We start from the raw sequence: 26,084 nt of genomic DNA on the forward strand, positions 1-26,084 counted from the left end.
AAGAGGTGTAAGCGAGCCTAGGGTTGGGCTCCTATTCGTGAGCTACTCAAGCTTGGTCCACTAAATCCTCAAACTCAATTTGCAGATAATCAAGTTCGAGTTGGATTCAAGCTTTGTAATACCTAGCATTAGATAATACATTATTATTTTTATTTTATAATTAAAACAAATTCGTCTAGGAAACTTATAACTTGATCGAGCTTGAGTCAAATTTCGAGTTCTGAACTTTTGAATCAAAACCAGCTTGAGTAACCCAATACTCAATTCAGCATAACTTAATTACACCCCTAATATTGATTGACTAGATAGTGATACAGTTGATGTGGTCTTCGATTGCTTGATCAATTAACTGCGGGAGAATGATTGATTAGTTCAGTTCAGGTAAGAATTTTTTAGCCCCACCGTATGAAGGATGAATCCAGACCGTGGATTAATGCCAAATCTAAGGGCAGAATGAGATTTATAGGGGGGCTATTAATAGACTATGGGGGATTGTAATTCAGAATTCTGCATTTAACTACTGCATTATAATTAACCCATTAAGTAATTGGGCATTAGTTGAAACTTGGATAACATTAGATTGAATCAGGCCAACTTTCTAAGTTTGAATAAACAGCTATAAAGTGAATATGTCATTTGTTATTCCATTTTATTGAGAATAAAAAGTACATCAGGCCATCAGTGGAGTCCGACAATGTCGTTCAATTGTGTATTAGTCAGGAATCTTTATTAGTCACGAAAAATTGTTACGTGTTGTATTATTACTCATGAACAAGACAATTCGGATTAATAAAGATTCATGAGTAAAGAATTACAATAAAGGTTCAAAGAATTACAAATGAATAAAATGAAGAAATAGAAATGTCGACTCAACAACTCGGTTGAGTTGAATCCGAGTTTTCATCCAGTGGTTCGGATCGAAGACAGTGCATGTTTGTTTCGTGGTCGTTGGTTAGTTAAGTGCTCTCCATGGCCACTGCTCCGGTTCCAAAAGTATGGCGCTTGAAAGCATTCTTCCATGGAACACATCTTCCTTCCCATCGTTACCACCGCCGCTTCTTCCACTTCTCCACCGCTGCACCACCGTTAAAGAAGTCCAACAGTTTCACGCCCAAACGATCAAAACCGGTCTCTTCCAATACGACCCGACCGTGGCGACGAAACTTGTTGAGTCGTGTTGTTCCTCATTTCAATCTTCTTCTCCCAAATCAGGAGATGTCGATTACACTCTCTCCGTCTTTGATTACACTATCGAACCCTCTTCTTTCCTCTATAACACTCTCATCAGAGCATGCACCCAGGTTGATCAACCCGAGCAAGCCTTCTTACTGTTTTACGAAATGCTTCACGACCTTGCTCCCGATAAGTTCACTTTTCCTTTTGTACTCAAATCTTGTGCTCAATTGGCCTCTATTGAAGAAGGCGAGCAGGTGCATTGCTTCGTGTTGAAAACTGACTTTGCATCAGACCTCTTTGTGCAGAATTCTCTGATTCATATGTATGCTCGATGTAGGAAGATTAGAAGTGCTCGTGGAGTGTTTGAAGGGATTTCGGGTCGGAATATTGTCTCTTGGAATTCCATGATTGGTGGGTTTCTGAAGTCAGGTGACATTGAATCTGCATGCAAGTTGTTTGACGAGATGCCTCAGAGAAACCTTGTTTCCTGGAATTCAATGATTTCAGGGTACGCACGAGAGTCATTACCCTATGAGGCCCTTAGCCTCGTTGCAGAGTTGCAAGTTTCAGGGCTGAGGCCAGATGAATCAACCCTGGTCAGCGCCATTTCTGCAATATCCGATCTGGGTATCCTCAGCTTGGGCAAGCGGGTCCATGGATATATAATCCGTCATGAATTATCACTTAATGGTGTTCTCGGTGCATCATTAATTGATATGTATTCGAAATGTGGGAGCATCCACCATGCCTTGAAAGTCTTTGTTGGCATTCAAAATAGAAATGTGGGACATTGGACTTCAATTATTGTAGGCTTTGCTGTCCATGGATTTGCTGAGGCTGCTTTACAGTTGTTCTCCCAAATGCAGGTATCTGGCGTGAAGCCCAATTACATAACCTTCATAGGTGTTTTGAATGCCTGTAGCCACAGGGGTCTAGTGGAAGAAGGCTTGAAGCATTTCAATCTTATGAGAAGTACTTATAATATAGAGCCCAGGATACAGCACTATGGGTGCTTAGTAGACCTCCTCAGTCGTTCAGGGTTTCTTGAAGAAGCAAAAGCACTTATTGAGAATATGCCTATGGAACCAGGGTCTGTGATTTGGGGCACATTGCTATCTGCTTGTAGGAACCATGGAAATGTTGAGATTGGAGAGGTTGCAGCACTAAAACTAATTCAGCTTATGCCAGATTATGGAAGTGGTTATGTTCTTCTTTCTAATTTATATGCCAGCTCTGGCAGATGGGAAGACTTCAGTGCAATGAGGAGAGTGATGGGGGATAGGGGAGTTGGGAAGGTCCCTGGCGTAAGTTGGATAGAGGTAGATGGTGAAATCCATGAGTTTGTTGTGGGTGATAAGATTCACCCACGAAGGAAAGAGATATATAAAATGTTGAATAAGATAGAAAGTGAAATGAGAGGGCACATCTCCTATGAGCCTGAACAGTAGCTCATATACATGCCTGCCGCAAAGTGAGTTGTACAGAACAAATTGATGAATAAAAAGATATTTATTTGAGTGACCACAAGTTCAGAAATTAGCTGCCATTCATTTAGCTTCAACAACTTCCTCCTTTGTACATGAATATGGGAACACAGATTTGGGCACAAGGTCATTGAATTGATAAAAGAATGTGTTCATATATCAGTTCTTAGCATTCCTAATGCACCACTTGATGGTCAGAAACATTATTATCATCATCATCTGAGCCTTATGCCAACCATATAGGGTTGGCTACATGAATCCTGTTTCACCTTCCCTTATTATTTAATTGTAAACATGACATAAAAAGCCAATCTAGAATTCTTCTTATTATATGTTTTGTCGATTTGAATCGTAAATTTAGTTGATACATAAAATTGTGGTATGTGCATGACAATAAGTGACCATGTAAGTAAGTGCACCTATATATTGTTGTGTTTTCACCATTGGTCTCTCTAAAGTTGAACTGCTGCAAGTGTTGTCTGATATGGATGTGAACAAGTGACAAACTCTTCTCAAGAAGAGTCGCTCAGTATTACTCATTACTCATGTGTCATAAAGACTTTCTTGTAACCATCTGGAACTTTTCTTATATTGTTTTTGACTATTGAAGTTTGGAAACCTAAAAACTAATACAGCTGGTTTTATTCATATCACTTATGTACTCAGTTTGAAATATTGTTCTTTGACTATCCAAGGAATTGATCGACCTGGTTGCCAGGATCACCCGTATGAGCAGACAGCAGAGAACTAGGTCAATTTTTAGTGTATAAAATCTTAAAAGGGTTCATTTCTGAACGTTGGTCCTGGCTATCTGTGGTCTTGGGCCAATTTTTAATGTATAATCCAATAAACGTAAATAAAGTAGTTTTTGTACGTAGTTGGTTGGGGTTGATTTGAAAAGGTTGAGCAAATGCAAATATTGTGACAGCTCAGGCTTGAATTAAGTTTCTAGCATCCTCCAAAGACATAGATGAAGAAGAGTTTTATGGGGCAGTGAAAGAATGAATGGCATATGGAGCAGAGATGTCAAAGGCAAGTAGGAGAACAGCTGAGTGAGGTACATCCGTACAGGAATTTATTGTTCATTATTTTCTTGTAACAGGTTTGGTTCATGTTGATTTGGAACAGGCTGAGCAGATGTGTAACCACCTATGTGATTCGTGAACAACACAGGACTGCCTGTGTACAATGGGCTACTAAACCCAATCAGTAGCAAAAGCGTCAGTTGCTGTTACATCTTCCAAGTTCCAACAGTACAAATGGCTGATGTATTTACTTCTGGTTGGGCTTCCTAGCCTATTGTACATATACATTGTTTATAGCGGATGCAACTCTATTTATGTACCTGATAAAGATCATCTCAAAAGCCCTTGCATGGCCAAGAAGAATTAGATAATGTGCAACAAATTTCATTTTATATTAGTCTAAAATTACACCTACAGTAATTTAGATAATGAAAGAAAAGAAGAAAAGAGAGAGAGAAAGAAGAAGAAAAGAAGTTTCAACAACAGGTTGTGGAAGAAGAAAAGAAGAATTTGAACCTCTCTCTTACTCCCTTTAATCACTTTTATTAATAATTCTAAGTGTGAGTACAATTACTTGGATGCCCTTAATGGGGCGACCAGCACTAAAGAGATATTTAAAGAAAATAAAAGAAGGCCCATAAGACCTATAACTAAGAAACATAACTTTTAAACACTACTTTAAAGAAATAAAGAACACTAGGGCCCATTCGGCCCATTCTCACTACACTCCTTAGCATAGATGTCAATCATGCTCAGCTTGCTTGCATAATGTTGAAGCTTTGCCTTTGGGACTCCCTTAATTAGAAAATCTGCTAGTTGCTCTTCTGATGCAATGAAAGGTAGGCACACCTCTCTTAAAGCCACTCCCTCCCATATAAAGTGTCTGTCTACCTCAATGTGCTTAGTTCTATCATGCTGAACTGTGTTGTGAGCAATGTTAATAGCAGCTTGGTTATTACAATACAACATTAGTGGCTCACCACATGAAACACCCATCTCATTAAGGAGAGATTTAAGCCATATCAACTCAGAAACACCATGGGCCATAGCTCTATACTTTGCCTTAGATGAAGATCTAGCAACCACTGTTTGCTTTTTGCTACTCCAAGAAACAATATCTCCGGCTACCATAGCACAATATCCTAATGTAGATCTCCTGCCATCCACATTTCCTACCCAATTAGCATTTGTATATACTTCTATCTTCATGTGTCTATGTTTAGCAAATAATATACCCTTCACAGGGGTTCCCTTAAGGTAGCATAACACCTTTTTTGCAGTAGTCATATGTGTCTCTCTAGGAGCATGCATGAACTGGCTGATGACACTCATAGCATATGAAATGTCTAGACGAGTCATATATAGATAAAGAAGTTTTCCCAGTAATCTCTGAAACACTCCCCTGTCAGCTAAAAGTTCTCCATCATTAGTTGAGAGCTTATGATTCACATCAATAGGGGTAGAGGCAGGTTTAGTACCAAGTTTTCCAGTCTCAGTAAGAAGGTCTAGCACATACTTTCGTTGAGAAATAAAGATACCTTCCTTGGACCTAGCAACCTCAATGCCCAGAAAATACCACAACTCCCCTAAATCTTTAATTTCAAATTTAGAACTGAGAAACTTTTTGAGAGCACTAACTTCTTCTATATCATTGCTAGTAACCACAATATCATCTACATAAACTATAAGGAATATCACCAGAGTGTCTTTTTTCTTAACAAAGAGGGTATGATCTGATTGAGTCTGAGTGTAGCCAAACTGAATAAGAGCAACCCTAAACTTGTCAAACCAAACACGTGGAGATTGTTTTAGACTATAAAGTGATTTCTTCAATCTACACACCTTCCCCTGCATTTCCTTACCATATATACCAAGTGGAAGGGACATATATACCTCTTCAGTGAGATCACTATTCAGGAATGCATTCTTAACATCAAATTGATACAGAGGCCAATCATAGCTCACAACTAAGGATAAAAGAACTCTCACCGAAGTCATCTTAGCAACTGGAGAAAAGGTCTCAATGTAATCTTTCCCATATACCTGGGTATATCCCTTAGCAACAAGTCGAGCCTTATACCTCTCAATTAACCCATCTGCATGATTCTTGATAGTGAAAACCCACTTGCACCCAACAGGTTTCTTCCCATCTGGCAAGTCAACAATATCCTAAGTATTGTTTTTATGAAGGGATTTTATTTCAGTACTCATAGCATCCCTCCAATCTAGTGTGGCTAAGGCTTCTGAAATAGACTTTGGGATGGTTGGGAGGAAATGGATGTTAGAAAGGTGTACTAGGATGGGGACAACAAGCTGCAGAAAATGTGTTTGGAAATACTATGAGTTGTACATTTCCTCTTACCTTTTCTCAAAGCAATGGGTAGGTCAAGGTCTAGAAACGAGGGTATTGGTGGAGGAGGTGATGGACATTGCCTCTCTTTAGTAATCGGGAGGAGTGCTTGAGTCTCAACTGGAGGTGTGGGATCAACCTATATTCGCTTTAGCCTTTGCCGCTGGTACCACCCCTAGAGAATAGGATGAGTGGAAACAACTAGAGGACTAGTAGGAGGAGGGGAGGAGCAGGAGTGGAAGACCTCAATTGAAAAGATCTCACTACGGGAACGGGGGCAACTGTGGAGGGCTCAATGGAAGATTCAACTGGAGTTGGCAAAAGAAGGGATGAAGAAAACAACTCGATAGATCTCTCCCCCTCAGAAGGATGGCTATAAAAAGGAATTGACTCTACAAAGGTGACATCCATGGAAACAAACCGGGTGCCACTAATGGGATCAAACTTGTGAGGCATAACCAAGGAAGATACACTTCTGAGCCTTGGGGTCAAACTTGTGTCTTTTGGAATTGGAAATGTGGACATAACAAGTGCAACCAAAGACCTTTAGAGGAATAGATAAAATCTCAACATTAGGAAAGAGGAATCCAAAGGGAGATTTTAACCCTAAGATTCGAGAAGGCATGCGGTTAATAAGGTATATAGCTGTTAAAACTGCACCACCCTAAAACTTCACAGGAACATGGGTAGCAAAAAGAATGCTCCTTGCAATTTCCACAATGTGTCTGCTTTTCCTCTCTGCTAATCCATTTTGTTGTGGAGTGTGGGCACAAGAACTCTGATGAATAACCCCAAGCTTCTCAAGATAGGAGGTAAGGTCATTCTCAAAATATTCCTTAGCATTATTTGATCGGAATATTTTGATGCGGGTATTAAACTGAGTGAGTGTATTCATGGAACTACTGCACAAGTTTAGTTACTTCAGCCCAAGAGAACATAAGGTAAATCCAAATATATTGTGAAAAATCATCAATAAATAGGATGAAATATTTATACCCACTCATACATAGTAAATGGTAAGGCCCCCACACATCAGAGTAATCAATATTAAAAGGAATAATTGATCTTTTTAAAGGATAAATGCTCTTACAATGCTTTGAGAACTCAAAAGACTCACAAGAACCTGCCCTGGGCTTCAACTAAGGATGAAAAGCCTCCACAAAACTCTCAAAAACCTTCCTAACTGAGCTACATAAATAGCTGATTGATCAATCAATCAGTTCTCCATACACACTATGTATGGGCAAAGAAAGGAGAAAAAAGTCGAAAGTGAGAACCCGCTCTGATACGAAGTTGAAAATTACACCTACAGTAATTCAGATAATACAAAAAAAGAAGAAGAGAAAGAAGAGAAAGAAGAAGGAAAGAAGTTTCAGCAATAGGTTGTGGAAGAAGAAAAGAAGGGAAGAGAGAAAAGAAAAATTCAAACCTTTCTCTAGCCCCCTTTCATTACTTTTATTAATAATTCTCTAGCCCCCTTTCATCACTTTTATTAATAATTCTAAGTCTGAGACAATTACTTTGATGCCCTTAATGGGGCAGCCAGCACTAAAGAGATAATTAAAGAAAATAAAAGAAGGCCCATAAGGCCTACAACTAAGAAACATAACTTTTAAACACTACTTAAAAGAAATAAAGAACACTAGGGCCCATTCGGCCCATTCTCACTACAGTATTCTTCATAAACTTTTCCTCCTTGGCCTTGATAACAAGAGATCAATATGAGAAATGGTTGGGTTTTCTTAAACTCATACAGGAATTTGAGTAGAGAGAAGTGGAAGAGACTGTTTTAGAGAAAAGAGACAAGGAAAGAATTGCAGAAGGTTTCCTTAACGGTGTTTTTCAGCTCATGGTCTTATTATTTCTCAGCTTAGCTTTTTGGATTATGGAATAGCATCTCACTAATTTGATGAACCTAAAATTTGTAATACTTCATTTTACATGTTGTACAAAAGTAGTTATAGTATGCATCATTAAATAATACCATGATATATCGAGATACTGGATTCTTGGTATAATTTAATTTGAAGTCCTATTTATGCAGAGACAGTTGTACCTTTACCAACTGTAGAGAACTCTCGTGCACAGCTTCTTTTGATGTCCAGTTTAAGTTGTGGCTATTACTACTACTCATAATCTTATTTGATTAAATTAAAGGTACATAGCAGGGGAAGGAACAAATTTTGTAAGCAAACTCCTAGCACATTTATGCAAAATTAAACGGCTTTAGCTGTTTTCATACCCTGGGAGTTTCCTTGTGTATGAGTTTGTAATTTATATATTGTTTTGCCTTTCTATGAATTCTTTTCCATCATGCTACCAGATTTTTTTTTTTTTTGCTCATTATTTGTGGTTCTTCATGGTGGAATACTGCTGCAAAGATGTGTGAAGTGTTCCTCTGATACGAGTGTGGAAAAGAAATCATTTGAGATGCAGATTGTGGTGTTGAAATCAAAAGCCTGAAAAAGAAAAAAAAAATAGTGTCACTTAATAGCCTTGTAATTTATTTTGGAGCTGGCCTTTGTTATCGGGTTTGTATAATTTATATGCCATTGAGAAGAAGGTTCAAATATTTGTTAGTTAGAAAAGTTTTGGTGCTGTTCTATATTTCAAATATTTGTTAGTTAGAAAAGTATTGTGCAATGTATGATATATTTGGAGAACGTAGTAATGGTGTCTTAAACTGCCCTTGGTTCCCTTTCTGTGAAGGTATTTGTTGGCAGAATTTCTTATTTTCTGCACAGATCCGATGTGTTGAGGTGTGTTATTATTATTTTCAAAATTTATTTCTAAAACAACAGAGACAGTGGTTTCAATATGAAGTTCAATTTGTGGCTTTATTGCTTTTTCTTTCCTGAACATATCAGTTCTTTTACTTGTATTATAATGTAAATTATTGTTCTCAGATAGTCCGTTCATTTTGTCTGTTTCTAAACTTGTTTGCTCTCTGGTGGCAATAGATTCACCGTATTGCACATATTTAGCTTTTACTTATGTGACACGACTTCAATTTCTGGGTGGTTACCTTCAATGACATCATATAGAACTCATAGCTCTCTGTGTATATGATATAATGGAAATAACTCATTGTATCACCTAGCTGGAAACTAAGGAATAAGTATTTCAATTATTGATGAAAGCTATGTTTCTTAAGAATGAAAGAGAAAGGAAAGTAGATCTCTTGCAAGATGCTAAGAGAAACAACCTAATTTCGAAGAAGAAAAAAGGGACTCCCAAGATTGAGAAGTTGGTATTTCTAACTATAAAATTTACCTATTAAATTTGAGGTTGGTGTTTATTATGTATTTCTGGACTTTCCTCCAGATGGAGATTAATAAAAAAATACCTGTGATTTATATAACTTGGATTTGGTTGCTTAATCTTCTATAATGAGAAGTATTCAAAAGTTGGATTATTTTGTTACTCCTACATCTTCTCTGCAATTCTTCCCTCGAGTGGATAAGCTGCAAGTCTTGCTTCAGCTCTTTCACCATTAGTTGCCACATCTCCGATTACTGAACCCATTGGGAATCTTAGCAAGTGCTTATTGTTGAAGAAATGTTTGATCCAACCACTAATTAATAATAAAGTTGATTCTAGGTCTACGTTTTCAGTCCAATTATAATAGATTGGGGTTGTGTTTACTATGCTCCTCTTCCAACCAGTGCTGTCAAACTAGGACAGGACCAGGTGGTTGAATTAGTGATTTGGTGATCTGCAGAGCTTTCTTGGTCGCAGTTACTGATTTCTTCCCAACATTGTCATTTTGATCCCAGATAATGTGAGGCTTTGATTTATTTGTGATTATTATTTTTTTGATAATAAAGAAAAAAGAGAATACAAGAGGAAGTTGATAAGAGATCACCTGAGAGAAGAGCAAGAGTCCCCAACAACAGAAACAATTCACCTTCAGCAAGAAATCCAACCCAAGTGAAACAACAAGAACTAACGAAAGAAGATGAACCTCTTTTCACAAAAAAGAACAAAGAAATACTCCAGAAAACTGTCATACGCCAAAATTATTCCTCCCCATTGAGCTCCTCTTCCTGGCCTTCTCCCTCAATCCATCTCTCTCGTGTCTTCTTTCAGCTCTCCACATTTCTTCTTTCGAATTCTTCAAAGGCTTTTCCGGCAAAAGCTTCTCCACCTAAGAAAAATAAGCCCAAGCCTAGGCAACCTGCACGTCCCTATCCGCAAGACTCTTAATTCCAGACTTCCACCCGAATCCTCCATCATAACAATTGGCTTATCACCTATTCCTGAGGAATCACAATCACCCTTTTTCCTTTTTTATTTTTTCCCCCAACGTATCAAACTTCTCCAACTCCCCTTCAATCAAAAGTGCCACAGGCTTGTTCAGGCTATCGGCCCTCACCAGGGATCTTCTTACTTGTGGTTTTCAAATTCACCCCACAAGATCAACTGAAAATCAATCAATTTTGTATACAATCAGAGGATTACTTTCACAGTTGAGCAATGCTAGCAGCTCACATACATGTCATGACAGAATAAAGCAGGGGTCAGGGGCTTTGGTAACTAAGGGGTATATCAGACTTTAAAACTTGTGATTTGCTGATCAATAATTTTGAATGCTTGTATGGCTAGTATTTTGCTTTCACAAGTGGACAGATGGCACAAACCATTAAATTTCATAATATTTTTGGCTCAAATTCTGAATGGCATAACTTTAGGTTTCATTGTCTGTCAATTTAATAATTGGTTTAATACTCATTTTGAGAAGTGAAATGTAACTTACCGAGGTGACATTAGCCTAAGTGAAGGATAACAAACCTTTTTTCTCAACTACAAATTGGAGTTCTTAAACTTTTCTTTTCTTTTTATTTTCTGAAGACATTTTCCTCTTTTCATTCTTTTATCTTTTTGCTAACCAAAGCTATGAGGTTAGACTCTGGTAAAAAAATGCACTGATAATCTCTTTTGGTCAATTCTCTTTCATGCAAAGAGTACATGATTTTCTTTGCTTTATAAGTTGTAACTGTCGAGCCAAGAGAAAATGACTATATTTACATCCTGCTTGCTAAGATAGGCTTCTGGATTTTCTTCAGTCTTTCTTCATAATTTCATTCTTGATTAAATGCAGCATACTCTTTGGATCAAGTCTAAAGGGTAAGAAATGCTGTAGAGGCTAAAATCCAAAGGATTTAAGTGACATGGACATTTCAATCCATATACATATATAACTATGATGTTTTGTTGATAGGAGCACTTACATTAAGGATGCCAACTTAATGCTACCTCGAACCCTTCCTCTGACCCAAATTGCCAATTTAGAATACTTATAGGGTAGTATAGCCCGTTTCTGTTTTGTATTCTTAGGTTGAAGTTGTTCTTTTTCAGCATTAATGTCTTTAGTTCTTCATCCCAGTTTCTCCGTTAACTGTACTGGTTCTTCTAAGTACTAATAGAATACTGTTTTTATTTAAAAAAAACAAGTTAATGACCATAGGTGGATAATCAATACTTAAAATCTAATTGGGTACAAGTGATATTAGACACAAGTGAGCTTACTTTCACTACTGCATGCTACATTTGCTGCAGGAGGCCAATCAAAACATGTACACATTGCCTCTGGCAGCATACCCTGCAGCAGAAGTGAATTTTAAACTCTTTTTCTTTTAACAGTCTCAAAATTAAACTCATGGCTCCCTCTGTTTGCATTGCAAATTTAACTTGTATTGGTGCAAATGGGTTTTGGTTTACTTTTGTTTGAAACGAGTGAAGATGAGGTTGCTTATTTGGGAGAAGTTAAATAGGAACTAAAATGATGTAGTCCCCATTCCATAAGAGAGATAATGAAGGTGATGTAAATTTTGCACCATTTTGAGATGCAAAATCTGCACTACCAATGAATGCATACAAACAAAAATTGCCTATTTTGCATTAGGTACGGGTGCTGATTGAAGCTACGAACAAACACATAAAATTCTGAAACTAGATACAGAATTTGCACCTGGTTTGTGTTTACACTGCATTGCTTTTGGTTAATGCCCAAGGGAATAGAAAAATGTTTTGTATGTGTAGAAACTAGAAAGCAGAACACTGATTGTTAGCATCTTCTCTTTCCCATTCTTCATGTTGTTGGATTTGGAAGCACAAAGTATTACTCAGATATAAAAGAAGGCTGAAAAATGCAATTGGTCAGTTGGTAATTTCCGAAAAAAGGCAGAGCTTGGGATGTTGCATACTCACATGAATGCTATTTCAAGATTTGATATTACTTCCAAAATGTTGAGTTAGAAGTCTGTATAAAAGTTTTTCCTCCCTTGTCAAATTCGATCGAACAATTGAAAACCATTTATTTGCTTAAACCCAATAAGATGCCAAAGTGATTAATGAACAGCGTTGGTAAATACAAGATTGAATGTCTAAATGGAATCATTATTAGAAATACACCATTAAGATGTTTAAATGGGAATTCATATGACAAGATGGTTTCTCATTGTAAATAATACTGTTCTATATATACGAACTCTCTATTTTTGTGTTCAGTTAATAGCAAGGTTCTAAATATCGATACGCCCAATACGCTGGTAGGGGCGTATCGGGCAGTATCAGTATTTTTTTTCAAATCCGGTTCAGGGGGCTGGTTTAAGGTTCTTCCACCCCCTGAACTGGTTAAAACCCCGATACACCCTCTGTAGGGGCGTATCAGGGTGCTCCCAATACAATATGTATCTGCCGATACAGGCTGATACGCGTTGATTTTTTTAACCTTGGTTAATAGATTGGGTAAGATACATTTTGCATTCTTTTAGATTAAATTTGTGAAGCAGAGAAAATCTAACGAGTGTCACTAAGTTGGCATAAGGGATGTTTTGATTGGTCAAAGCTCTTCTGGTATTATGTCTTTCTAGTAACATAGATATTCCGTTTTAAATGATAAAAAAGTAATTTAACGTCAGCTGACAAATCATTAAATCAAAATAATAAAAAAAAAAATTCCACCTTTTAATACACAATTTTTTCGTATCAAAAGTATGGATACTTTGAACCTTGAGGTATGCTAAGAAAAGCCATAAATCCCACAAATGTATTAATGACACTAAGTTTAAATGACGCTAAGTTTAAAGTTCAAGGGACTATTAATAAAAACATTAGACAAACATCTTAATTTTTGTCAACTGCAACTACTGGGAATACTTGTAAAATGTTAGAATAATTTCATGAGGGAGTCTTTTAGTCAAAACTTATATGAAATGTTCAGGTGTAGTGTGTGTAACATAGTGGTGAGGACTGTGACATATGGCAGAGATTACCATTTAATACCACATTAACAAAGGAAGTGCAATTTAACAAACTCTTTATCGTGGATTTCTAAAGTCGACCAGAAAAAATCTGGATGTTGCATGTATAGATTTCTTGTTAGTTTATTAGGAACTTCACATTAAAATGTTGAACGACAGACTCAACAAAATATGCCATGAATTTGAGAATTCTGCATCATCAGAAACCGAACCTCGGACTGTAAGTTCACAAACCAAAAATGTTTTAAAATTCTCGGGTGCTTTTATAAATTATAACTAAACTTATCCATGGAACTGACCCTCAACGGCTCCTTATTCCAAATATGCTACGTCCGGACTACTGACAAATTAGGTTTTTTTTTTTTTTTTTTTTTTTCAGTTCTTGAGGTGATTTCATCATGTAGCTCGACTCTCCTACAAATAATGAGAATGCGAAATGAATTATTTGTGTATACACATAGAACCAAGAGGAGACTAATATATATCTGTGTTCTTTGCACATCCAATGTGAGAAGCAAATATATAATATGACAACATCCACATTGGGGGACAACCAAAACGAAGATAAAAAAAAGGATCCCTCGTATTTCTCTTCTTTGGATTTCTTCTCTAATAAGTTGGTGATCAGTACATATACTGTCAAAATTGTGCCTGTTCTTCAAACTTTTTAGCCATGATCCTAGCTTCTAATCCTAATTAATCCTGTTTCAGCCGGGAAGAGAGAGAGAGAGAGAGAGAGGCTTTTAGTACTTAACAAAGCCCATGTTTCTCTGAGCCTCACCTAATATTGATTCTATACCTCCTTGATACAAATTTAAATCTTTTGCCACGGAAAAACCAGCATATAAGCCATCAACGGCAGCACTTACAATCCCACCAGCATAACCTGCACCTTCTCCAATTGGGTATAGTCCTTTCAATGACATACTCTCATAGGTGCTACCACTTCGGGGAATCTGAACAGGAGAGCTGGTCCTTGTCTGAAAGCACAAGGCATTCAAATTTTCACACAACCTCCAACAGATAAGTAGAAAAGGCCACCCCAGGGGCGAACCTTATGAATTAGATATGCAACAGTATAGGGTTAATGCATTCTAATAATACCCTACATGTCCATGCATGCCTCTTGAGTGCATAGCTATGATTTATGGTTAACTAGTATTTTTGTTCTATAACAGGAGCAATTGGATCACAGAAAAAGCTTTGGAAATAATATGTATATATATATATATATATATGCATTATTTAAGCTGCAAGACTGCAAGATAACAAAAAGTAATGGAGGTCAGTATATTACCTCAACTCCATGAAGAAGTGCATCTCCACAGATGAAACCTGGCAGCTGGGAGTTCCAAAATGTTTGTCAAACAAAATTCAATCCAACTAAAATTTGGTATATTCTTATACAAAAACCAAGTGAAAGAGACAGCAGAGAATGGATAAGGCTACCTCTTTGTCAAACATTGAAATTGAATGCTGTAAAGCTTCTGTTATATAAGAAGGGAACAATTCATGGAGATTCGCTGCCTTAACTCCCAACCGGTAACTTGATGGTGGTAAAGATGTTACTAGGGAAATTGGGCAACTGATTAGTTGAAGATATGAAGTAAAGAATACATGGAATGTTTACTAAAGTCTCTACCTGACAACTTGTTTTGCATAAATTCTGTAACTCTCTGTACAGGAACAACAAAATTGCCTCCTCCCATTGTGGCTGCCCTATGTTCAAGTTCTCTCTGAATAACAATGTTTATGTCAAAAAAGTTTAGTTAGGATTGTGATATAAAAGATGCCAGTAACCAGTGCTTTAGGTTATCATCAACTGACCCATGAAGAACCTCAAACTAGTGGGCTTTAGATATCACTGATACCCAAGTTGACCAAACTGGGTGGGAAACCATCCAATTTAGCAATGCTATAGTTAGGAATCTTCGGTAAAGATCCACAAAGAACATATGTAATAGTTGGTTATACAAGTAGGAGAAGTTATGACCTCAAATTCTGCAAGTGTATCCAATCATATGGTGGACTTCAGCACCCTGCATAGTGTATCCAATCATAGTGTGTTTCCATGTTTTCCTTCTACCTTATGCACAGTTGAGTGTCACATGCTTTATGGAAAGTTTAATTTACTATTCTGCATGTTCTATCCATGTTATCAATACCAATTGTAAGGGTGCCCATGATGTCCCTTTTGAGAACCTTGTTCCAAAATGAAAGGGAGTATATAGGAACTTTGGAAAGCCAAACTGCATGCTAGAAATAGCTATAAAGTGAAAAATACTACACATTAGATAATATATATCATTTATGCCTTGCCACTTCTCCCTCTCCATTAAATTTCTTGTCCCCAATAGCCCAATCCAGATAAAAACAAAGATGAAGAACAAAATCAGAGAAGAAAAAAATACCTGAAACTCAACCCCAGATAAAGGTCCATGGCAGTCCAACGTCTCAAAATCCTTTTCTGAGACAGTAACAACCAAAGCAGCATTTGCCCATCTGGATGCACGTCGAGAAAATGACATGCCATTAATGCAGAGTTCTGATGGATTCGTGCTAGTAAGAACAACCTGCAAGCAACTTACCCAGAAACTATATCAACTGGAAATATAATACAGTGACATAATTTAAGACAGGTTAATGGTTCTTATCTTTCTTTCTACATAGAAAACTAATAACCTCATCAATATTGATCATTTGATTAATATGGCACCTCTAGGATGGGAAGCTGATCAGAAATGCATTCATCTGAGAGCCCTTGATTTATAACTAATGAACTAACGCATTCATAAGGAAATTCTATAAAACAGTTATAAGGCCAACATTGTTGTATGAAGTAGAGTTTTGGGCTGTCAAGAAACAAAATGTCCAAAAAGTGAGTGTGGCAGAAATGCAAATGCAGAGATGGCTGAATGGATAAACTAGAAAGGACAGGGTCAGATGAAAATGAATCATTCAATGGAACCTCAGAGTAGCTCTATTACGTGATAAAATAAAATGAGAGAAAGTAGACTAAGATGGTCAGGTCATGTGAATAAAAGACCACTTACGACTCTCATAAGAAAAAAGCAAATCTGTTGCAAGTTGAAGGGTAGGGATGGTAATTTCTACCCTACCTAGTGGTAGTGGGCAAGGTTTAAAGTATCGGAAATGTAAGGTGTATTGGAAAGATAATTTTAAGAGATGTATCGGGATACGTTTTGGATATGGATGAAAAATCAAGATACGCATAAATATGCTAAAAAACTCAAATAAATCCTAAAAAATATATTAATAACGATAGTTACAAGTTTTAGATGATTGTAAATAAGTTATTTAAAAGAAAAAAAAACTGTAATTTAATGGTCTATATAAAATTAGAGATATCGAGACACACTTAGTAACTATTGACAAATGATGGAATAACTAAAATGTGAAAAAAAACTAAAATGTATATTGATATACATTAGTTTTAAAATAATCAATATAATTTATCTTAATATTTATTAATTCATAATTTTTAATAATTAATTCTAACATTTACCAATAAGCATACACTAAGAAAAAGAGAAAATTTACTTAAAAATAAAAATGCATAAAATTATAGCAAGCAAATGGGTGTGGCTTAGTGGTGAACCCCTAGTTCTTAAATCCTAATGGTTAGGGTTCGAATCTTGCTATTGCTAATTTTTAGTTTTAAGTTTAAAATTATGCATTAATTATAGGAGTAATTAACTAATTAATGAGGCAGAAAGTGCACTTAAATATAGGAGTAAATATAAAAAATTAATGAGAGGTACTTCGGCCCTAAATATAATTTAATGAAATTAATGAGAGAAGGGGACTTGTATCGGACTATTTCGGAACCGTATTGGCCGATACAGACCCAAAACAGTCCGATACAAACCCGAAACAGTTCGATACAGGGCCTAAAACAGTCCGATACAGACCGATACATACGAAAAGGAACACTACAGATAATGAGAGAGAAAATGCACTTAAATATAGGAGTAAATATAAAAAAATTAATGAGAGGTAATTCGGCCCTAAATATAATTTAATGAAATTAATGAGAGAGAAGGGGACTTGTATCGGACTATTTCGGAACTGTATTGGCCAATACAAACCCAAAACAGTCCGATACAAACCCGAAACAGTTCGATACAGGGCCTAAAACAGTCCGATACAGACCGATACATACGAAAAGGAACGCTACAGATAATTTCTATGTGTTCCGTGTATCAGACCTGTACCGGAATGATACGTATTGGCCGATACGGTCCGATACGTTGTGAAATTTTGAACCTTGGTAGTGGGTACCCGCCCCCTACCCTCCCCAATGGGGCAGGTTTTTTAGCTTGAGCGGATTTGGGGATTTTACAACCTGTACGGTTACAGGTAGGGTACAGCATTAGGCTAAACCTGACCCGCATATTGTTGGAAGGCATATAAACTTATGTGAAGGATATTAAGTGTTGAAGTTAATAATATTTTGAACTTTATGTGAAGGATAATTGATGGTTTATGTGTCTTCTACATGTTTTAATCAAATAATTGGAAATTTTGATGTTTTTCTTGTTATTTACTTGTTTATTGCTTACATATAATGGAAAATAATAAGAACCTAATGCAAATTTTGGACCTGACTCGCCAAACTGTCCCACATACCCTCAAATGTGGGGAGGGTAGGATCAAAGAGGGTTTTGCATTTTTATGTGCAGGGAGGGTTTGGATTCTAAAAATCCAACCTGCTATGGGTTTTGGGGAGGATATGGGTTGGGAGGTTTAGGGAGACAGGTAGGACCTAGAATTACAAAACCCTCCCTGAACCTGCCCTGTTGCCATCCCTATTGAAGGGGCTAGAAGGACTAAGGCCAGATCAAAAAGGACTTTAGTTGAAGTAGTAAGAAATGGTTTAAGTGCTCATAATTTAACAATGGATAATTGGATATGGCACTGAACAGTAACAGAATAGCAGAACAGGATTCATGGAACTGACCCCAACTAGTTGGCACAGGGCTAAATGATGATTATGTGGTTGCAACAAGATGGCATAGTTGATATTTTTATTTATTTATTTATTTTTTTTTGGGGGGGGGAGGGGGGTGGATCCAGGAGGTACTCCATCAATTTGGTGATATTAACAAATCAGAGCCTACACCATTTCCTGTCATCAATTGTTAAGAACATCACTGATGATCAAGTGATGCCTGAAAAGATTTCCTTTTTGGTACACTGCTAAATAATGGCACATCTGTGTGTGGCTCTATGGGTGGATGAGTATGCAAAAAGACTGATAAATGTATAAATGTTTCATAATTGGGAAACGTAAAAACAAACAAACATGATATACCTGCCCTCCTGGACACATGCAGAAGGAATAACAACTACGACTTGTCTCCCCTGAAATGCTGGAAGTTTCCACATCCTCTTCATTTATATACTTGACTACTCTGTAGTCTGCAACTGGTACCTTTCCACGTCCATTGCGAACTTCAGTAGCCAAGGCAGAGTACTACAAATTTACATAATCAGGTCTTAGAAATGTCTCAAGTCTATCACAAGAGCTTTCATTAGTAATGCCTTAATTTATATAGGATTTACCAGATTTGGTCATATATATAGGACCTATTCAAGTCCATTCAGAAGTGTAAGATATATGGGTGTCAGGTACGTTCACCAATCAATATGAATATATCACCCAAATGTTCTTGGACAATAAAAAATTGACATCAAGACAAGGATTAAAATATCAATACAATACGTCCCATATCGTATCCGTATTGGTGCATCCAGATATGCATGGATACACCAATACAAAGATTTTTTAAAATATTTAAAACTTTAAAATGATGGGTGGGACTCTCTAATACCTATAAAATAAAAATAAAAATAAAAATATATAAAAAACAAGGGAAAAAAAGGGGTGTTGGTCATATCAATACGCACTGATACCCACTTTAGAATTAATGCTTGAGATGCATTGCATTATTGTTATCCAGAAAGGAAGATCAATAACAAAAGAATTCAGTAAAAAACTTTTAACATGACAATTAAAAAGTAAAAATATACTGATGCAAGAAATCCACTAGCATCTCGTGAAGTTAAAGCAGATTTCATAGTTGGGCAGTGCAGACTTTCAGCGTCTAATTGCAATATCCTTTTAATAACATCAGTTAATATTTTATGCTATTGCCTGATTAAGTGGATAAGTGCTCAATCCATCAGATCTTAATTGAAAAGCAGATACAGATTCAGGTTCCAACCCAAATTTTATATCCATATACTTCTAAGCAGAACTTAGTTGTTTATTGTTAGAATTACTTTCTCAGTTGAACACAGATACTTTACAATTACCTTTCAGTTGAAGTGAATTAAAAACCAATAGATTGGGATGCAAAACTAACCTGTATGTTGTTTATTAATTCTTGAGGATGCTCAATACGCAAACCAACCTGCTTAGCCATGCAAAAGAGTTAAAAAGGAAAACAATAACCAATTTGACAGCGTTATCACTACAGTAGATCCAAAATCCAAATGAGCAGAAACTGAAAGCACACAAAAAATTATATCCTTCTGAGAGTCCCTTATGGTGGATTTGACATCAAATGGATGCAATACCCAATTTACAGCAGATAAGTCACAGCATTAAATCCAATTGATCAAAAAGATGAAAGCTAATACAATTTCCTGACAGGATGATATGGTAGTAACTCCCTGCCTTCTTCCCTGAAGAGATCCCTAGAAGACTTAAGAAGCACTATGGGTGTTTAGCCATAACTTTTCTAGCACATAAAGTGCCAAGTCCTAAGATAGTCAGGACTAGCAATGGGTAATGGACTTTTTCCTAACTAGCATTCAGAGATGCAAGTCATTGAACCATAAATGGCTATCAGGGTGTGTGTGTGTGTGTGTATTTGAAATAAAAATGTAGAGGGAATGGAATGTGCTGAATATTCCAAATTTTCAGTTGTTTAATTTGAAAGAAATGGTAAAAGAGAAAAATGGACAGGTTTTGCTTCTCAAAAACGAGGAAGCAGGGTTCCAATAAAAAGGTGCAGCCCTGCTTGCCTTCCCTTCTTTTTTTTTCTCTACTCCATCTTTGTTCAAACCAAATATAACCTTAAATAATCAGGCATTGATAGTATCATAGTACATTCTAAGTTTCAACCTTATCTTTATATACCTTCTAAGGGTTAGACCTTTTTAAAGAATGACTGATAAAGGCTCATAAACTATTGCTTGATCTGAAAATGTTAAAACAAGTAAAAAGAAGACAACAAAATCAAGAACTATACTTCTACAGTTCCTAACAGCACAACCAAAATTAGTTTGTGTCCAGAAGAATGAAGTAAAGGATCAGCATATACTTTTGTTTCACTTGTATCATGAGAAACTCACAGAAAAGTCTTTTGGGACCAAATGTACGTCATGAGAAAGAAGCATTTGATATATATCACGTGCAGAGTGTCCAACTGCTAGAACAACTGCATCACATCCCAGGTTCTTGCTACCATGATGCAATTCATGTCTTGTATCAGAAACTTTGACACCCATAACTCGTCCACTATCTACAAGGAGATCATCAACCCTTGTCCCAAATTTGATGGTAACCTGGAAAAGGAAAATCAAATTGAGAATTAATTAATATTGTTAGGACATAATGGAGTAAATTGACCAAATGGAAAATAAAATGTCCATTTTGTCTAATTAGATAAGCTAAAATATATCACTCACACCAAGCTCTTCTAGATGTCTGCGGAAGTTGCGCAGTAACGGAACCAACTTATCTGTTCCCAAGTGAGGCTTCCCATCAACCAAGATATTTTCTGGAGCTCCAAAACGAACTAGGGTTTTCATAACCTAAAATGACAAAAACAAAAAGGTAAGGACCATTGCTCATTTAAGGGATTGCAACCAATAAATGAATGCAGATACAATAATGAAACGTAAGAAGGGTCAAAAAGTTCCTTCTACCCCTCTCCTTATTTACTTAATTGTATTTGATGGAATATATAAAAATAATTTATATATCTTTAGCCAACAACACCAGTGTTACAAAGTCAATTTATTTGCATTTTCTATCATAGGTAGAAAAATTAAAATCACAAGGATGAGGAGAAGATTAAACTAAAAGCAGGACTCGTAATTACCACTCAGGCCAAGATGAGAGGATTTTAAAGTGGGAGCCAAATATTCTATCTTATATTGGATAAAAGGATCTAGTAACTATGATACCTGGATACATGTGCAATGGTGTCATACCATGTTAGATGCATCAATTTTTTAGTGTAAAATTCATATCCTATAGTGTATCCAGCCATGTCTTTGTTGTATCCAAAACATAGTTTAGTAGTGATGAGTTATGGGAGCAACCAACATGTTAGGACCAAGCTGAAGATTGAGTTTCCCTTAAGTTCTTCGTTTGTAATGAATGAATGGGCAATCAATCTGTTCTGAAAAAGGAATGGCCCAGTTGGATACTAGTTATGACCAAGTAGATAGGGTGGCAACAAAGACAATGAAGTTTATAGTGGCTTATTCAATAATACAAACACATGACACACACGTACATGCATGTGAGAATGATAATTACATGTAGAACATAATAGTTAATATAACTACATCCAAAACACGGTTAAGAATGTAGTGAGGAAACTCCGGGTTAATGAAGCCTGAAATAACTTATTTCCTCAAATAAGCCATGCAAGTGAAAATTCCTATTTATGATTCCACTGGAGTTAAGACTATGCTCACTCTAGATGGAGATAAAGCAACTATTGTATGCCTAAATAATTGACCCAAAAAGGAAATACAAGAAAATTAGATAATGAGCATTCATCAACTTGGAATAGAAACTTCAGATATATAATACCAACATATAAGAAAGGCCATTACCCAATGTTGGTCCCAGCTAATATGGGGTCTTGGGAGGGGTAGAGTGGATATGGTCCTAACCTTTGGCATTTTTATGCACAAAGTAGCCACTCTCAGACTTGAACTCATGTTTTCATGCTTTCCAGCCTGAGATTTTACCATTACATCAAGCAATGGGCCCTAGAATAATACCAACATATGCCATACTAAAATATAGGGAAATGCCAGCTCCAACTTTAAAATGAACAGAACATCATTTGTTTATGAAAAATATAGCATTACTGTGTGCACAGCCATAATTAAAATGAAAACCACTAGGATAGTAATATAGTATCATGATTCTCACAGCCAGAACACTGTTGCTGTTCCTTCCAATCCTAGTTACCAGCTTTCCATCACTCCAAGTACCTGCACCACCCTGCCAATGCATAAGTACTTAACAAATGATTTCGGAAATACATATAAATAGATCCAAAAAACTAATCATCTCTAAGAATAAATACAAAAATGAAGACAAATTGAGAAAAAAAGAACCACAGAAATGTCTCAAGTTTCAGTGCTACTTTGGCAAGGAAATGCACATAGAGTGTCTGCATTGAGGGAAGGGTGTAGAAACTTCTATTAGTGTGTATTATATGAGGAGTTCTCAAATGCAAAATTATATCAGACATAACAAATGAAAAACCCTGAAGAACCATAAAACATAGATACTTCCATCATGACATGACCCCATACCATTTTCATAATACTATATGTCAATCATCTATGCCCAAAAACTTAATTCTCGTATAAATCCTAATACCATAACAGGGTTTTCCACAAAGATCAAGAGAATACAAGGAAGTAATCTGGGTCTTTTGATTGAGAACGGAAACAAGTACAGTGTTTTAAAATGTATGCCTTAGCTCACAGGTGAGACTAATTTTGTGGGGTGTGCCTCAACTGGCTTGCATTGAATAGGTAATTTTTTCTATTGTAGAGTGTGCATACAATACTTAGGGTTAAACAGTTTAACATATCTATGACTTATATACAAGGATGCAACCTCTGTGTTAACAATGCAATACTCTATCCAATTGAACTAATAGACCTTTTGAAACATGCTATTTCTTTCAGATTCAATTTGCATATTCTTGCATATTAAGTTTATTCCTTTGTTTTTCTTGGAATTGGCATCTCGCTTTATTCAAGCGTGTACCTTACCTTGCACCTTGTGACTCAGGATTTAGGAAACTCTTGCACTTTAGTTGCAGTTCTCACTTTAAACAATGGGCGTGTAAACCTGATAAGGCAGAAGTTGTGAATCTATCTTATTGGTCTATCAATCTAAGGGGGAGCTACAAAGTACACATACAGTATATGAGAACAACAAGAAGTCAGACAGTACTTTTAAATAATTGGTAAAAAAGATAAAATCATAAGTTGTTCAGAATTTGATCAGAACATTATTTATTTATTTATTTTTTGTAGTATTAATCAGAACATTCAAGAACGTACATATGAAAAGGTTCTCAAGAAGAAAAAAAAGTGCTTCATATCCCACTTTATTGCCTCTATTTCCTATTTAGATCCAACTTCAGGAAACTAATACCACCTTTTTGTGTTATTTTTCCTCCTCATATATGGTTTTCACATCAATGAAGCAAGCTGGAAATTCCTAAGTTGCCAGCTTTTTCCCGCATCTCATTTCTTTTTTCCTTTTATCCTTTTGCCCTTTTTTTTTTCCTTTTATCCTTTTGTCCTTTTTTTTCCTTTTAATAAGTCGCTAAGAGAAAAAAGACCAAGAACCACTACTAGCATAACTTTAACCTTAACCAATTTATTGGATCTGGATATCCATAAAAACAAAAAAAGCAAATGAAAAGAATATATTACCCTCCTAAGAAACTTTAAAAGAAAAGATGGATATACTCAAAACTAAGTAATAGCCAATTGTCAACTGGATAAATTGCCAAGTTGGCCAGGTGGAAAAACCTATGTCATGAACATCAATAAAGTAATAGTAATTAAACCAAAACATTGAGAAACAATCATGTGCAAGATAGCGAAGACCAGCAAAGCAGGAAGTTTGCAATACCAAAACAACCATTAAAGAGAATAAGGTGAATCGGGAGATTACCTCTCCAAAGCAGAAGTTGCTTTCCAATTGCAAAACCCGACGAACTACTAGAGCTCCAATGTCACGCCCTCTTTGTTCAACAGCTTGGCCTCTCTCTATTAGTGTAACATCTGCCCCAAGTTCTGCAAGCACAAGAGATGCAAATAACCCTGATGGCCCGCTACCCACAACTGCAACTTTTGGTTTTTTCCTAGTTTCTATCCTAGAAGACCCTTTGGAAAGAACTCCATCTCCTCCTTCTGTTGATCCAATTTTTTCGTGCCTTTCAAAGTTGCGTATCATACTGATCAAATCATCAGGGACTCTTTCATGAGGCATATATTCCACAAGCCCAACTTTAGGTTCTAACCGAGAAATGAAGTCCCATGTACGGGGCTCCAAATTCAGAAGTTTCTTTGCATCCATGTCCACAGTGTATACAAATTTGGGTTCCTTTACCAACTGAAAAGCATCAGGAAAGCAACTTAAGTCAAAACGCAGTCAATCTAGTCTGAACACCACTAAGTGTACATGCTCATGTAATTACTAGTACTTGGTCTCTAACATTATGAATCAATTCCCACTTTCAAATAGAATATTACCAAGGGTAATGACTGGTTTATTGAATATGTAAAGTTGTCATATTTCAATTAGAAATGCCCACATTTGAAGCTGCAAGTCTTGTCTCCACAATGCTAAAGTTCAATTATTATACATTATATACTGAATTTTGCTATCCAGAATCTTCAAGACATGCTGAACAAAAGTTGCACAAGACAATTTTTAGTTATCTGTAATTCCTTAGGAATTATAACTCCATTCCACCTTAGGGCAATGAATGATAATTTCCTTTTCCTTTTAACCATATCCTCACAACAAACACAAGTATTCGACACAACTGACCTTCCTTGCATCAAAGGATTTGCGAACGACAGTAAAGGCTTCAGGCGGCAACATGGAAGAAACCTATGACAAGATATTCACTCAGATGAGTCAAAAAATGGAGGAATAACCAGAAATCAAAGAACTTTAGCAATGGCTTCAAGCAGAACATCGGGAATAAGTTCACAGAATGGAGGACTAAGTTTCTAAGTGTCCAACAAAATCAAATTCATAACAACTAGAAAAGCAATTTAAGCGAGATATAAAATGTGGGTCCAGAGAGTTCAAGAAAAATCCGGTCTTGAATAAGTTCACATAATGGAGGACTAACCGGGAATTCAAGAACTTTAGCAATGGCTTCAAGCAGAGCATCGGAAACACCAAAATAATCTTTTCCCGGGTCCTTGTGAACAGGAACTCCCAGCTTAGATAACCTCCAGAAACCTTCATCTCTGTTCTTGATATCAACTAGGGTTTTTTTCTTCAGCTTAAGCTTCTTTTTCTCTGACGGGTATCTCTGCTTTCCAGTCCGTTCCGACCTCTTAGCACAACGAATTTGTAGGATTTTGAGTGAAAGGAAGGAGGGTTTAAGCTCCGGGAATCTCAATCTCGGATAAGAGTCTAAAGAGTAGAGATGAATTGGCAAGACCTTGCTCGTCATGGCTACTGGAGGAGTTGCAGAGTTCGGGATAAGCCTTATGAAAGCTGAAGGTTGAAACCGTGGGGAACGCGGTATGATTATCATTTTTCAGTGTCGCAGTCTGGCGGACAGGAACCTGGGCCTGGGATACAGGGCCCATGAAAGGTTTTGGGCCGTAATTATGGATACTGGATAGCAACCTGCAACTACTATGAAGTATTATCGAATGAGTCCCGAATTGAAAATTTACCCCTGCCCAGAAATAACCAAGAGTGTTTGTCAGGTCCGAAATATTAAATGAATGA

General features: G+C 36.6%; 1 protein-coding gene and 1 pseudogene across 2 annotated transcripts; one reads left to right on the forward strand and one right to left on the reverse strand.

The window, feature by feature from the left end:
- Positions 1-687: 687 nt before the first annotated feature.
- LOC104609147 (pentatricopeptide repeat-containing protein At5g48910 pseudogene) lies at positions 688-3,099 on the forward strand (annotated as a pseudogene). The gene has a single exon (XR_016079559.1). The product of XR_016079559.1 is annotated as a pentatricopeptide repeat-containing protein At5g48910 pseudogene (transcript).
- A 10,661-nt stretch (positions 3,100-13,760) lies between these two features.
- Positions 13,761-25,876, reverse strand: PDE327 (FAD/NAD(P)-binding oxidoreductase family protein). Its single transcript, XM_010275383.3, has 13 exons — positions 25,471-25,876; positions 25,161-25,223; positions 24,279-24,719; positions 22,506-22,577; positions 21,020-21,145; positions 20,684-20,896; positions 19,690-19,737; positions 18,636-18,797; positions 15,712-15,873; positions 14,943-15,036; positions 14,750-14,868; positions 14,598-14,642; positions 13,761-14,280 (listed from the first exon to the last, which is right to left on the reverse strand). The coding sequence occupies exons 1-13, from the start codon at positions 25,798-25,800 to the stop codon at positions 14,044-14,046; spliced, it is 2,112 nt and encodes a 703-aa protein (XP_010273685.1). The 5' UTR covers positions 25,801-25,876; the 3' UTR covers positions 13,761-14,043.
- Between the last annotated feature and the right edge of the window lie 208 nt (positions 25,877-26,084).

Source organism: Nelumbo nucifera, chromosome 8 (assembly GCF_055504915.1).
Source record: "Nelumbo nucifera cultivar China Antique chromosome 8, China Antique-T2T, whole genome shotgun sequence".
In the NCBI taxonomy this organism is placed as follows: Eukaryota; Viridiplantae; Streptophyta; class Magnoliopsida; order Proteales; family Nelumbonaceae; genus Nelumbo; species Nelumbo nucifera.